We start from the raw sequence: 15,787 nt of genomic DNA, 5'->3' as shown, positions 1-15,787 counted from the left end.
GGACGATTGCATGCAATGCATGCTATTTACAGTTGCTACACTCAATTAGGGTGTATCTCATGTGAAATGCCGGGTTGGCTGTGCAACCAGAATAGCTCCTTTCTTCATGTCCTAACAATTTTATTTTATTTTTTTGTTAAAAAGATTTTCCTTATCAACCTTATCCCTCCCTCGAGGGCTCTACATAATTTAAAGGGCAAAGAACCACGACAAAAAAAAAAAACATAAGAGAAGGAAGAGGAAGAGTGAGTCGAGCAAGAGGTGAGAGGTGGGAACGAATGCAAGATGCACGGTCTGGATTTTGGTGAAAAACTTGGCCAGGGAAAGCACTCTGAGGATTTCAGTGATCTGCCTGTCGGAGGGATCTGCCAAGGGCTGACTGTCGGAGGGACTCTCTGTGTTGTGGAGACTGGTGTGGAGGAGAGCCTCTTGGTGCATGTGGCATCGTGTCATAAAGAAGGAGAGGGAGCAGGGGAAAGTATATAAGACGGTAGCGAGACCAGCTATGTTGTATGGTTTGGAGGCGGTGGCGCTGACAAAAAGACAGGAAGCGGAGCTGGAGGTGGCAGAGTTAATGATACTGCGATTCTCGTTTGGAGTGTTGATGATGGACAGGATGAGAAATGAGTATATTAGAGGGACAGCACAGGTAGGATGGTTTGGAGACAAAGTGAGAGAGGCAAGATTGAGATGGTTTGGACATGTGCACAGGAGGGATGTGGGGTATTTTGGGAGAAGGATGTTGAGGATGGTGCCGCCAGGTAGAAGGAGAAGAGGAAGGCCAAAGAGGATGTTTATGGATGTGGTGAGGGCGGACATGCGGGTGGTGGTGTGACAATGGAAGATGTAGAGGACAGAGCGAAATGGAGAGGGATGATCCGCTGTGGTGACCCCGTACAGGAGCAGCCAGAAGAAGAAGAAGAAGAAGAAGAAGCGCAAAGCAGGGTTAAGCAATTGGTTCAATCTGATTGTCTGTTACAGATGTCAGTCTGTGATCAAGAAACTACTTCATTTCAATTGAATTTTTTATTTTGAACTCTGTAGAACATGAATGGGAACCGAAACCTGTTCTCTAGTGGTACATTTACTCTGAATTTGGCAAATTGTACAGAATCTCATCCTGAGCGTACATGCACACAGAGGAGTAAGGGAATTGTTTTAGTGCGTCTACTTGTCTGACAGTCAAACAAAATTGAAAATAATTCCAAATAGGAAACGTACTGCTTTGAGAGGTCATAAAGGAGACAAACAACAGGAACAAATAACGAATTTAATTTGTTAACAGCATGAGAGGGCCCCCTGTTAACTCGTGCCCCAATGATCTTTAGTCAGCCACCTTAACCCTTTCAATCAATTTATTTAAGTAACCATGAAGCCAACACCAGATTTTGAAATCCAATAGTTCTTACAGAATGAGGGGAAAAAAAATTTCTGAGATGTGAGAGAGACTGGCTGAGTAACTTTAAATTTCTTTCTGACAGAACTATGACTTCAACTACATCAACAGCCAATTACAATCTTCTTTTTTTCTTCTTCTTTTAACAGCCTCAATTATTCCCATGTTATTGTGGGGTTGGTCAGAGGAAGCTTGTCCATTGTCTTTCATCCAACAGCTTGCAAGGCATAACATTCGACTAAGGTTGGGGCAGGATTTTTTGGAATTTGGCCTTTGTGCCGGCGATAGTTCGCCTACACTTCACGAAGGACACTGTGGGATTTTTAACATCCACCAACTAATGCTGGTAGATGGGATTCCCATTTAATGTCAATCTGAGGCATGACACAAACACTGATGAATCACCCTGCCTGTGAGCCACTGGGGTGACAGTTTAAAGCTGGGTCAGGATACAAACCCAAGCTAGACAGCTTAGAGATGAATGTACATACCTCGAGGCCATCCTGCCAGCCCTTCAACAATCAATTACAAAGCAAAATCCAATTACATTCCGGTTGGAAAATGGTAGTTGGAAAACTGGTTAATTGGACATCCAGCTTCGTGATTCAGAACCCTACACCCAGTTGTACTGAAATTACCTTCCAGGTTTGTGTGACATAATAACTTCAACACTTAACTTGTATTTTAGGCATGATGTGCAGATGAAAGAAAACATTTTTCTGGTTGAGCCTAAATAATTATTGATAGAGATCTGTATTAACTGATGAACATTTCCAAGACATTTTAATAATAGCCACTTACAGCATCACATTGGAAAGTGGGGAAAAAATTCAGAAATGCAAATTGTCACACAACTTGCAGCTTCATGTCGATTCAAAATTGTTCAAGGCTTCGTAAATAATTTAAGGTGCTGAGTAGTGAGTGCCATATGAGAAAGCAGAAAATAAAAATTTGCATAAATCACAATTAATCTGTTAACAGCCAGTTGAACAATTTTGTTTCTGACAGGATTGCTGACAAAGTATTGCAATGTGAAAAAGTGTATCCACTTCAATAAAAATGTAAACTTAATGAAATGATTTGATGCTTGGATTATTTTACACTCACCCAATTTTACAAGATGTCTTTCCTCGTAAACTTGTGGCCAATCCAGATGAAAAGCCAAACAGATATTTTCCTTTTCTGCTTCTGTACCAAAATCAGCAGCAAATGTCTTACCGAATTCATCATCAACATTCATAATACCCACATACATCCAATCAAAGTGCTTCACTAAACCAATCACAGCCGGTATTCGAAAAATGTTATTTGGATAGGTTCGAAGGAAAGAAGGGAATTGTTTCTTGTTACCCAGACACTTACAACTTGCTGCATAACTGATCTATAAGAGTTTAAAAAAAAAAAATGTAAGCATTTTTATTTGCAGACAATATATTCTCCCAAAACATGAGTATTGTGTGTAAACATAATCACCAATCATTTTAGTGGACTATACCTGTGGAACAGAAAACAAGCTCAGGATGTTGTTTAGATTTTTCGAAAATTCTGAGTTGAATGGACCAACAATTGCAGGAGAATAAGATTCCTCATTTATATCACTTGTTTCGATATTCTTCCTTATTTCAGTCAAAACATACTCCATGAGTTTGGTAATTGAAAAACATGAATCAAAAATAAAGTAACCCAATGTTATGTTGGGAAGGAGTGAATCATCCTTGTTTATTTCATCAATAGCAAATACCATGGTCATGGCCCATTGTAATTGTATTGGTTTTAACCTATATTCAGACAATCCATCACTCGGTGAAGGTTACTTCATTTTTAAAAAGGGATGTTCATGAAGTCTACTTCAAATAAAGTGTTCGGTAAAATATAAACTCTGGGAAGGCAGCGGCAAACCACCGAACATAATCCTGGCCAACAAACTGTTTCGGCAGTATTGAACCTGCCTTCAGACAAACACCAGAATCTTAAGAAAAATATGCTTATTCTGTTTGTTTGCTTCAGTCTATCTATCCGATGATTTTTCTCTTTAAAATACCCGACCAGGGAAAATAAAACCCAATTAATTATAAGGAGCTTTGTCCGAGGAGTTCCGGTTCAATATTATTTTTTTCATTACAAATGATCTTGTATGTTTTTATTTATTTTTTTTAGCTCTTCTCTGTCTCTGTGTCTCCCTCTCTGATGTACCATACTCTTCACAGAGCGCTGGTACCACCAAAGCAGCTTGCTCAACAAGGGCTAAACTGGGTGGTTTGCCATTGCTTTCACAGCAGTCATTCGGGTAGGAATTTGGAATTTGGCCATGGTCCCAGCGATGGCTGGCTTACTCTTCGCAAATAACACCATAACATCCATCAACTAATGCCGGCAGACAGGATGCCCGTTTCATGTCCATCTAAGGGATGGCACACATTGATGAATCACCAGACCTGTGAAACACCGGGATGACCGTTTATAGCTGAGTCGAGATTCATACTCAGGATAGGCTGCTTCGAAGCGAGTGTGTGTATCTCCATAGACTATCCTGCCAGTCCAATAATTTAGCTTATTTAACCACTATTATTACTTAAGAACCGAGAGATGAGATTGAGATTGTGAATTACACGTGTTTTTTATTTGCTTTCAACATTGTTATTAATAAATGAGAACAGAAATGTTGTTAACGGAAAGGGGGAAGAGATTGTGAATTTAATGTTCCATCATTATTTACTTTTAACATTGTTCTTAATAAACAGGAACAGGAACACCCCAGGAACAACTCGGGCATGTTTTAATCATTCAGGCATTCACCTTCCTGCTCCTGTCATTTTAGACAACAATTTGTGCCAAATTCAATTCACATGTTTAATGCTAATACAAAAAGCATGTGATGCACCCTTTTAGAATTGACTTGTCGGTGGATGAAAAATTTTCCTGTTTCACTTGGGCAAAAAAATTAATGAAATTAAATGCTTAGCTGAATTGAATGCCCTCCTCCTGCACCAAAGTTCATTGTGTATCCTTGTGTAATGCTGTTAAAAATGGGAAGAAGGGTGAGGGAAAAAAAATAAGTTGGGATTGGGGGAGTAGAGCTAGAGGGTGGTTGAGGCTTTGGGGAGGGGGGGCGGAGTTGAGGACCTGGGTTTGAAGACTTTGGGTGCGAGGGGGCATGATGACTTGGGGTTGGGGGGGTTGAGGATTCAGGGTGGGGAGGAGGTTTGAAACCTTGTAGTGATGAGGGCAGTTGAAGACTTGTGATCTGAGGGTGGTGCGGCTTCAAGACAGGTTTGGGAGGGAGATTGAGGACTTTGTGTTGGGTAGAGGGGGTAGGGGATTGAGGACTTGAAGTCACATTTTACATTACGTGTAAATTAAATGGGTATCTGGTGGTACTCATAATGTTAACTATAAAGAGCTGGTCTTTTAACTATGCCTGGTGTTGGCTAAATGGTAAGGGTGGTGGGCTTTGGATCCTGCTCAGGTGTTGAATTAACTCGGCCTGTCGTCCTTCCCAGGTTGGCGAAATGAGTGCCAGCATGCTGGTATACTATGTCGGAGTGGCGACCCTCCCAGGATTGTGCCCAAAAGCCAAGGATACTGCTTTAGCAGCACCAACGCTCTGTACAGAGTATGTTCCCAATCTCCTCCTCATTTAACTGTTGTATCATATTCCTTGAATAAAAATATGTTAATCAAAGCATAATATTATATATTTTCATGCAATATAAGGCTGTTGACAAATATGCAGTACAAGCAAGATAGCTTCGAGGTTTACACACTAAACCCCTTAGCTGTCCAGTATGAGGTCGAATCTCAGGCCCAGCTATAAAATTGTCAGCTTGGTGTTTTGCAGGCATTGTGATGAATTAATATGAGCAATATCCCTCATATGGATGTCAAACTAGATGTCCTGTCTGCCTGCATTACTTGATTGATGTTAAAGTTAATAACGTGTCCTTTGTGTTGAGTCGGCCAGCGATTGCTAACACTGACTAATTTACAAATACCTGCACCCTCGGTCGAGTATCCTGCATTGGAGTAGCAACCTGCCCAAGATTGCAACCCCAGCCAAGAAACTGCTAAGAAAGAACCGATGCTCGATGAGTATGGTAACCCCTCCCAAATAAATAAATAAATAAATAAATATTGAACGCAACTATTTATTGACAGAAGCTCTTCAAGGTTGACACATTTTATAGCATTCTCTCAATATTTTCTCGTCCTCGGTGGTTGAGAAATCACCACATTTGAGCTTGATTGTTATAACTCATGTTGAATTTTCAAATTTCATTTAATTTTTAACATTGAAAAGTGGCTTACAATTGTGTGGCTCATAATAAGGTTTTCAGTGTTGGACAAGTAAACAAAACCATAAAATACACACATGACTCACATCTTACAGACGAAAACGCGAGGATGTCCTCTAAAAAGGGGATGATCTTCAAGTGCTGTGATATGGATGGGGAAGATTCCTCCAAGTATGATATCTCCATTTGAAAATATTCCACGAAGGTTTTTTCTTGTCAGAGGCATTCGAACTCCACTGCATTCATGAATGCTAGCATACAGTAAAATATACCAAAGCATTGCTCACACTTCTGCAAGTAATAATACTTATAAAGAACAGACTCCTGCTCTTCCTTCAATTGGAAGAAGTAATCATTGCATTTCAATTGTTTAATGTTAAACAGTCCCCCAGTTGGCAACGTCATGCAATGTTCCCTGACATGGGTATTTATGCTTTGAAACCTTCTCCTTCAAATTCAACATGTTGCTTTAAATGAGGGAGGTAACAAATCGTTAAATGAAACACCAAAACATTATTATCCAGGATCGATGTAATTGCCATCATCTCAATCAAATTGATGTGTTTTAATCATTTGCGAGCATGGCATCTTATTTTCACTGGGGAAAGTGTTGTTACATAATTTAATGCTATTATGTGTGTTTTCAGCTTTTTATATTTCCATTATGTCACACAAGAAAACCCGGGCACAGCAGGCCACTCCACCAATCAAGTCAATATTATTTCTACATTCCCCGTATCTCCTAGGGATAATATTATCCCAGTACCATTTTTTTTTCCAAGCTACAAAAATACCTCATAACTAACTACACATTCAATCAAATCAATCTTTACAAACTAGAAGGGCACTCGGTAGAGCGCATACCTCCACCACGTCATGCCTGATCCACGAGAACATACCAGGTCCATTACATTTTTGAAATATCATGCAAAACAGTACAATATCGTTTTTGCCCCTATCTTTCAATGGTGAAGAGTCACTTAAAAATTCTTGTAGTTAGACACGGATCCAGATCTTCACCAAAATCTAATCAGTTCGTCCTTGTCACACACCGTACCGGCCCACCAAATCTCATCCGGATCGGTCAACAACTTTTTGAGATATCCTGTACACACAAACAAACAAACAAACAGACAAAAGAGGTGAAAACATAACCTCCTTTACCTTTGGTGGCAGGGGTAATAGGTACACATTCAAACAAATCACTTGAAATTTCAGAATAAAATCTCAAATGACTTTACAATACAAGAATACTTTAAAATTATATTTACATTAACTCAATAAAAAAAATTGGCAGTAAATTGTAGTAAAAATTAAAACAAGAACTGTAAAATATAGGATTTTTAAATGAAAAGGTCAAATATAATTGAAAACAAAAAGAAAACAAAAAAATGTGATTTTAAGATATTTATAAACTGTAATTGAGGTGGCTGTGTGAATCTTAAAAGGCAACGAAATTCAAAGTTTAGGAGCATATCGATGGGAATGCACGATCAACAAAAGTCTTCATTCCTCTGCAAGAGATTACCCAAAATTCCAGGGTTTTTGCTGGTAATTAAGAAATCTAGGCAGGATTAAGTATATTTTTGTTTGAAAGTTATCAACAATATTTTGAAGTTAACTTGTTGATGCACTGGAAGGCAGTGATGTGAGTGTAAGGCAGGGGTCTCCAACATGTGGCCCCTTAGACGGATTTATGCGGCCCGCGGTGCCATATTAAGTTTACATTACAATGCGGCCCGCGATACTGCCAATTTGTCAGGGTCAATGATCAAAGCGTTCTGTAATTTTTATTATGATTTTGATTCATATTAGACACATGTGTTTTTAACACGATTATTCATTTATCATATTCGTTGGCAAGAAAAATATATTCAGCACTAATTTTTGTTTAAATTTCCGCATATTAATTATTTTTTTTTTCGGAATTTAGCGTCCTTTTTTTGGGTGCGGCCCTCCACTCTTCACCACTTTGGTTTTTGGCCCTCTGCCCAAAAAGGTTAGAGACTCCTGGTCTAAGGGTTAGAGTGATGTGATCAGATTAATCAGCTTGAACTACATCTCTGGCTGCTTTGTTCGGCATAAGTTGAGGGGCCTGAAAGAAAAAGCAAGTGAAGCTGCCAACAGTTATTTGCAGAAATCAAAGCTGGATGTGATGTGGGCAGGTTTTAAGTTGTCCTCACAAAAAAAACGCAAGGGGGCTTGAGGGATATTATTAAGACCTGTGTGGCATCTGTGAGAAACCCACGGGCATACACATATATTTATATATATATTGGACATTATCAATATATAATAAGAAGTGTGTGTGTATGTGAGTGTGTCTCCTCCGTAACTTCAAAACCATGAAACCTAGTGGCCCCAAACTTTTCATGGATACCAAAGGAACTCCAAGGTAGTACAGGAATGAAAATTGGGTGTTTGGGTTAATGTAAACTCCCCTTTTGAAGATAATCAATGGCCATGTTTAATTATCCTTTATCAAGGTGTCATCCTTGGTCACGTCGCTGTGGTCTTAATTCGCAATTTTTTTCTGGCCTGCTCAACAGTGCCTTTGACTTGGAACAGGCCGCAATGGTTTCTTAATGATAAAGTTTTTTTTATTGCACTTTCCTCAATCATATCAGCCAATGCCTCATCATCATACCTATGAATCACTGGCTAGATCGCAATGCTTATAAATGCTCAGAGACGCCAGTGTGTCTGGCTTATTTCATTTCCGCAAATGCGATAACCTCTAGAATTTCTCAAGCTAAGCCAAATTTCAAAATTTAAACTTCTCAATTGACTTCAGCAGCAGTTTTGACTGCAAAAAAGTGCTTTGATTCAGACAGTGTCAGATTCAGACTCATTCAGTGTCCAATTCAGACATTGATTCACATTCCAGACAAATGTCTCAGGAGGTGTTTAATATGACCAATCAGCGATCACGAATCGCTTGCCAAGCTTGCTATTCCTTATCAACTGTTTAGGTGGAGTACTCGCTTGGGTTGTTAAGCCACTTGAGGAGCACCTGTTAGTCGATAGCGGTACAGTTGTTGTCCCGATTGAGCTGCGCAGTTGGAAGTTGCTACAAGGTTGAGGGACATATGGGTAAATTTGGATCTGTAAAGGGACTCTCCACGGGTAAAATGCACACAAACAGCAACAAACTCTTTGGTGGCAGCATTGAAAATCCGTGTGTGTGTGTGTGTGTGTGTGTGTGTGTGTGTGTGTGTGTGTGCGTGCGTGCGTGCGTGCGTGCGTGCGTGCGTGCGTGCGTGCGTGCGTGCGTGCGTGCGTGCGTGCGTGCGTGCGTGCGTGCGCGCGCATGCCTGGATGCTTGGTTATGGGCAGCGTGGTGGCAAAGTTTGATCCTGTATCGGAGAGGTTTTAAATTTTAACCTCTGCAACATAAAAGCGATCACATTTTCCTTTGTCCTCGTGATTGTTTCTAAAGCATTTGGTTATGTTTTACAAGCGAATACAATCCGTCGCTTTGCTGACGGGAATATTAAGGGGGTGGGGGAGAAAGAGGGAGAGGAGGGTGGGGAAGGATAGAGGAGGTAGAGGGGAGGGAAGAAGGAAGAAGAGGGGAGTGAGGGAGGGGAGGTGGAGAGAGAGAGGGAGCGGGGTTGGAGAGAGGGAGAGGGGTTGGAGAGAGGGAATAGAGAGTGGGAAAGGAGGGGATAGTGCGGAGAGGGAGAGGAGAGAGGGGATTCCAGCAGATGTGATGCCCAGTTTAACATCCATCTTAGCGACAGCACTCACATTGATGAATGATCGTGCCTGCGAAACACTACGATTACAGTTTATAGGTGGGTCGGGATTTGAACCCAGGCGAGACAGCTATCCTGCTGTGATCTGGCGATTCAGTGCTTTTTATAAACTGAATTGATCAGAGAAGCAGCTCGAAGTGCTAGAAAATAAACAGAAAGAAAATCTTTCATTTGTCCATTTCGCACATTCTTTGACAGCCCTTCCCCTCCTCAGCCTCTGGAGAGTTGTATGGTGGTGGAGTGGGTTTGGCAGGACAGCATGAGGGAAGGGAAGGGGAAAGCAGCGTGAGGGAAAGGGAGGGGAAGGCAGTGTGAAGGGGAGGGGGAGGCAGCATGGGGGAGGGGTAAGTTAGCGCAACTTGGGGTGAAGGCAACATGAGGGAGGGGAAGCAGCATGAAGGGGGGAGGCAGCGTGAGGGGAGGGGAAGCAGCTTGAAGGGGGGAAGGCAGCGTGAGGGGAGGGAAATATTATAAAATGCACACTAACAGCAACATACTCTTTTTCACTGCCAGGTTCTATATAAAACCAGATGGGAGCATTGAAAAATCCATGCCATCGACCTGCACAAATTCTAAACTAAACGGTCAATCCTTAACAGTCCCCTTAATAGGAGGATGGAGGCGAAGGGAGAGAGAGAAGAGAGATAGGGGTGGGAGGAAGAGGGTTCGGGCTGAGAAACAGGGTGAGGGATGGGAGAGAGAGAAAGAGGAGGGGAGAGAGGGAGAGGGGGAGAGGGAGTGGTATGGGTGGGTGGAGAGAGGGAGAGGGGAGAGGGAATGGGATGGGTATGGGGCAGGGGAGAGAGAGAGAGTGGGACAGAGGAGAGAGGGAGAGGATGACAGAGGGGGAGAGGGAGAGAGGGAGAGGATGACAGAGGGAGAGAGGGAGAGGATGACAGAGGGAGAGAGGGAGAGGATGACAGAGGGAGAGAGAGAGGGGGTGACAGAGGGAGAGAGAGAGGGTGACAGAGGGAGAGGGTGGCAGAGGAAGAGAGAGGGAGAGGGTGACAGAGGGAGAGAGAGGGAGAGTTAGTGAGGATGGTGGGGGGGGGGGGGGTAGAAACAGCGGAAGAGAGGGAAGGGAGAGTGAGGAGGAAAGGTGAGGGAGGGGGGATTCCGGCAGATGTAATGTCCAGTTTAATGGTACACACATTGATGAATATCCCTGCCTACCCGTCGATGACAGTTTCTAGCTTGGTCAGGATTTGAACTCAGGAGAGACGGCTGAGAGCTTGCGTGTGTGCCTCTCAACTATCCTGCTGTGATGTTAAATAAACGTTTCATTTTTTAAATTTTTTTATGTTGTATTTATCTTTGCCAAAGTGATGGGTCGTGCAATCAAAGATCATGCAAAAATGGGAAACGTGATGTAAAATAAAATTTCACGTTTTCAGTGAGTCAGCAAGCATCCGATACAACACAAAACAACATGGGGCCAACACAGGCGAATCCCTCAACAATTTTCACCTTGATCGATATACAGTATTCAGTGACAGTGTGAATGTTCTCAAACGCTCGCCATGTGGCTTAAGCACTCCAACAAAATGGTTGATAAGGAACGGCTGGCTTGGCAAGCGATTAGTGACCACTGATCCGTGATATTAAACGACGAGCTGGAGTACCCGGAATTGCCCATGGAAAAAAAATAGGAATAAGAAAGGGGTACATTGTGGTGCTTAATATATATCACATTTAATTTGGACACATTTCACATTTCTTTGTAGTTGTCAGCGTTCGTCATCAGTGCTCCAATGCCTCGGGGTGGACCACATTGCATGTCTTACTGTTGTGTGCCAGGAATCTGAGCTTCACTGCATTGCCGGTCCGAGAGGCAGCCACATACAGCTGGCCGTGGGAGAAGCACGGGACAGAGAGGTCGACAACGATTGCCTTGTATGCCTGACCTTGAGCCTTGTTGATCGTCATCACAAAGTATGGCTTGTAGGGAAACTGGAGTCGGCGAAAATGGAAGGGCAGATCTGCATGGGACCGAATGAGCGGGATCCTCGGCAGGAGTATGACTTATCCTTTGTATGGTCAAAAGGAGATGGTGGCCTCAATGACATTAGCATGCAGGCACGTTATGATGCAGCATGTGCCATTTGTGGTCTTGGGTGGCTCCATGTTTTGCAAGATCATGATGGGCACACCGAGTTTCAGCTTGAAGAGGTGTGGTGACATTCCTGACAGCTTGAGATAATTGAGCAGCTCAACAGAGTAAGTAGCTGCCTCCTTGTCGGAGATGGCACTGTCCACAGATGTGTAGATCCTCTCATCGCTGGGGAACTCTCCCATGAGCCATTTGTTGAGCTGGTTGACATTGGTGTTCAGCAGAGAGAGAGAATTGCACGCTCAGCCAGCCACTCAGACCTGACTCCATTTGTGGTCAAGCAAGGGTAGACTTCAGCCTTGAGCTCCTCCAGTGTGGAGATGACCTTGCCAGTCCAGGAGGAATTGTGATCGTATCTGGTTGAGCTGCAAATGAGATCTGTCCATTGCCAATTTCCAGGAACAGCTTGGAGAAGACAGTGGCCCCTTCATCACCAGACAGGTGAGCTCACATGTTGGTGGTCAGGTGCTTGACAGTCACATGGCACCACAGGTAGGAGTGTTCAGGCTGATGTTGACAATGTTGGATCTGGTGCCTCTCTTGACCACTGGAAGGATATACCAGAAGTCTCTGCAGAGCAGTGTGGGGATGCCTCCCATGGGTTGCTGGACTCCTGTGATGTCCTGCAGTGTGCGATCTACAGCTTCATAGGCTTACTTGTGAGTCATCAGGGCCTCATCCACAATGATGGCAGCAGCATCCTTGATGACTTTGGCCAATGCTGTTCCACGTTTGATGTTGCATATTGGGTGCTCTTTGAGGTGTGTGTCGAGTGGGATCTTGAAGGTGCTGTGCAGCGTTTGTCCTCCCTGGAGCAGTGTTACGGCAATTCCACTGGACACAGTAGCAAGAGCAGTCTTGTCTCCTGAGTGAATCTTTTTCAGTATCATGTTGATGACAAAGCTCTTGCCTGTGCCTCCCAGTGCATCAAGGAAGATGATGTTGCTGCTCGCATTGCCATTGATGATGCTACCTTGCTGCACCAGTTCAAAGACTGCAAAGTAGACCTGGCACTGGTCATCTGTCAGGTGCTGTTGGAGGTCATCAGCCTGGACAGCCAACTGCTCTTGGTTGTAGTCCACTTCCCTGAAGTACTCTCTCTCTCTCTCGAGCCAATTTTCTGTGCCCCTCTCTGGTGTGGATAGGTTATACAAACTGAGATGACAGCCATCCATCATGATCACCTTGTCCTCATGGGAGCAAAGTGCAAGGTTGTAGACATCCTTGTTGTAGTCAGCATCAGGATTGCCAACATTGTGACGGTGCTGGAACAGGTAGTCTTCAGAGAGCAGGTCACGGAACTGATCCCAGAGTGTGCATGGATTGCTGGGGAAACAGGTGGTGAGGATGACTGCCATGAGACTCCTGAGGTTTGGTGTAAACTGGCTGATGCCTGCCTCCTCCATAGCAATGTGCAGGTGCTGGTCATTTTCCAGGAGTCCCTTTGCGAGACAGGCTTCACGGAAGGACAATTCCTGGTCATCCATGGTTCTCAGAGCAGTGAAGGAAGAGGGGCCACAGACTTCAGTCAGGAGAAGTCAAACGTACTAACAGTCACCCTGCCTCCAACTGATCCTGTAGATGTGGCCAATTTCCGGAGCCTTCCAGATTGCATGTGGATCTTCGACCACCTCTCCTCACTTGCGGCAGGCCCACTTCTTGCACGACTTGTTCCATGAGTAGTACTCGGACACCTCGTGGTATTTGAGCATCTTGGCAAAATCATCGTGACTGCAGAGGTCTAAGAAGGCAGTCAGCATAGTCGCTGGAGGTGGTCGCTGTGCCCTCTCGACGGCATTGTCCACATTGAAGTGGACTCGCTGGCCATTCTCGAGGTGGATCGCTCGGCCAATGACTGGAGGGAAATCCTCGGAAATTGGGTGCTCCAGGATCCTCCAGACTGACTCGCTGCTGCCAACGTAGTGTGCATCTTGGAACTGAGCTACCTCATCCACTTTGTGATATACTTGATGCTGTTGATTCTAGAGCAGATCTCAATGTTGATGTGGCAATTGAATTGGTGGAGGAGGAACAGGTTGTCGGGTACCACCCACTGGTTGGTGACTACCTGTCCCACCTGTTTTCCCTGCTGGCGCATCTTTATTGCACCAGTGTGACCACCATCTTCTGGCTTGAGACGGCGATACTTTGGGTAGCTGTCATTTCCTTGCTCAGTGCTCTGCAGGAATGGCTTTGGGAAATCCTTTGAGCACTTGTGGTCCTTCATGAAAGGGCTGTTCTGGTTGAGGTTTCTGCATGGACTGTGGATCATGTGTGCCCTGACCATCTTGTGCAGCTCTGGATCTTGTTCCTTGTTGGGAATCTCAGCACTGATGACCAGGCCAATGTCTTCGGGCCTGACCTTGGCCACTGGAATGACCCACAAGAGGGGATGTGGGCATGAGGAAGACCATGCTTCTGGTACTTAATGGTGTGCAGGAAGGCTCTCATCTTCCCAAAAGCTCCCTTCTTTAGTAACTCCATGAGCTTCTTGTTCTTTTGACGAAAGACATGGGCAATGAGGTCTGGGCGATTGTGAGGCTCTTGTCCTGGCAGGATGTTTTCCTGGACCTTGGTCCATTTGGGATTTGTTGTCATCGTGATGAAGAAGTCAGTCCTTCCCATGCTACGCACATAGGCCATGGCATCACTCTGTTTCTCATGCATCCACCTCGGCCCACCGGTGAATGTTGCTGGAAGGATAACCCTTTGTCCAACATTGCGAGGGTCATCATCGTTTGCCATGAGGCTATCATGGAGGTTGTTGTAGTTATCAGCAAGCAAGTTATTTTGCTCCCGGCAGATAAAGCCCAGTCGCTCTGTCTCGATCTTGCAGTAGACATCGACCAGAAACTGCTGAAAGAGTCGTCACATCTGCAGTATGTGGTTGCCCTCTCTCACCATGATGTGGTAGCTGTAGTACTGCAGCTGTATGAATTTTTGTCCATCCTGTCCAGTTGCAGTCCTGGCCACCAGATGGATGCTGTTGCCATCTGTTCCATATGGGAACATGATGGGATACTGGAGTGCATAATAAGATGCATGCGGCTCACTGATCCTTTTAAGTTCCCCATCGCGAAGTCTGAGGACAATGTCTCTGTGTTATGTTGGCTCATTGTCCATTATGATGGCGACGTCTGGTGCAGACTGGGTGTTGTAGCCACGTAGGTGTCTCTCCTTGTGGTCGCTTTTTCTCTCTGATGATGATCTGGCACTCTTCAGAGTTGCTTCCTTCTGCAAGTACATCTCTTGCAGTCTTGAGCTCACAGACCAGATGATTATTCTCGTGATACCACTTTGTGAGCATCTCAAGTATGTGTGGTTTGAGGCTGCTGTGGTTCCTGGCAGCCAGCTCCTTAGCGTGTGAGTCCAGGAAGTAGACCTATTGGAACTTTGGCTGTCCCTCTTCAGGCTGGAGCAAGCTGCCAATGTGGTGGAACACTTGCCCTTGGATCCGGAAGCTCGGATTTCAGCCCTGGACTTCAGCTTCCTTGTGCCCGAAGCTCGTCATCACAAAGCTGCCATTATACGTTTGAATGTTGTCAAGGAAGTGCTTGTTGAGGGGATCTTCGCCTGAGAGAAGTTCCTTCAGCAAGGGAGGAAGGGCAGGAGAGGGCTCAAGGACGACCTTGCCATCGCTGCAGCACACACCCTTGGTCTCTCCCTTGAACTTGTAAGCAAAGCAATGGGTTCAGACTTGGTCCATTCGGCTGATGTCTGCATGAGTTGTTGGGTCAGCCGGGTCATACGTGAATGCCACCCTGTTGGCGTTGTTGTGCTCTTGTGTCCGGGCCAGTGCTCGTGCTGCTGCAGTGCGGTGACGCATTTCCTCAAGTCTTGCATCACACTCTTCCTCAGTCTCATTTGCTCCCTGCTGTTGTTGCCAATGAACCTGTTCATTTAGTTTGGCTGATCGCTCCTCTTCAGTCTCATTTTGTCGCTGCTGCTGGTGCCGCTGTGCCTTTTCATTTTAGTCAGGCATCTTGCTCCTTTCAGTCTCCTGTTATCTCTTCATGTGTTTTCGCTTTGCTGCAGCTGCCTTGAAACCAATATAACTTTTCCTTTTTTGGGGCATCTAAAATCAGAGTCAAATTTTGATCAGAAACTTTGTAAACATTCACTGGTCTGTCCATCCACTGGTCTGCCTTTGTCTTATTTTGATCGGGTTGTGAATAAAAAAAGTCGCGACGTGGAAAATCAATCAATTGCAGCAGAAAATTGAAATGGCCAA

The 15,787-nt window shown here is 44.4% G+C and overlaps 1 protein-coding gene across 1 annotated transcript in view; it reads right to left on the bottom strand.

Annotated features, from left to right (window-relative positions):
* The window catches only part of LOC147034862 (uncharacterized), a 96,168-nt gene that overhangs the window by 51,713 nt on the left and 28,668 nt on the right, over positions 1–15,787 (bottom strand). The window contains exons 6-16 of the mRNA XM_085857950.1: positions 13,968–14,305; positions 13,634–13,926; positions 13,198–13,538; positions 12,214–13,047; positions 12,008–12,103; positions 11,597–11,694; positions 11,231–11,425; positions 8,702–8,758; positions 5,775–5,970; positions 2,892–3,174; positions 2,504–2,777 (exon numbers count right to left, since the gene is read on the bottom strand). Coding sequence (XP_085714076.1) covers positions 2,504–2,777; positions 2,892–3,174; positions 5,775–5,970; positions 8,702–8,758; positions 11,231–11,425; positions 11,597–11,694; positions 12,008–12,103; positions 12,214–13,047; positions 13,198–13,538; positions 13,634–13,926; positions 13,968–14,305 — 3,005 coding nt within the window. The remainder of the gene's footprint in view (positions 1–2,503; positions 2,778–2,891; positions 3,175–5,774; positions 5,971–8,701; positions 8,759–11,230; positions 11,426–11,596; positions 11,695–12,007; positions 12,104–12,213; positions 13,048–13,197; positions 13,539–13,633; positions 13,927–13,967; positions 14,306–15,787) is intronic.

Source organism: Eptatretus burgeri, chromosome 1, assembly GCF_056783735.1.
Source record: "Eptatretus burgeri isolate ZD-2024b chromosome 1, Ebu_testis_v1, whole genome shotgun sequence".
Taxonomy (NCBI): Eukaryota; Metazoa; Chordata; class Myxini; order Myxiniformes; family Myxinidae; genus Eptatretus; species Eptatretus burgeri.
Note: the sequence above shows the minus strand (reverse complement) of the source record. Positions and strands in the feature narration are given on the sequence as shown.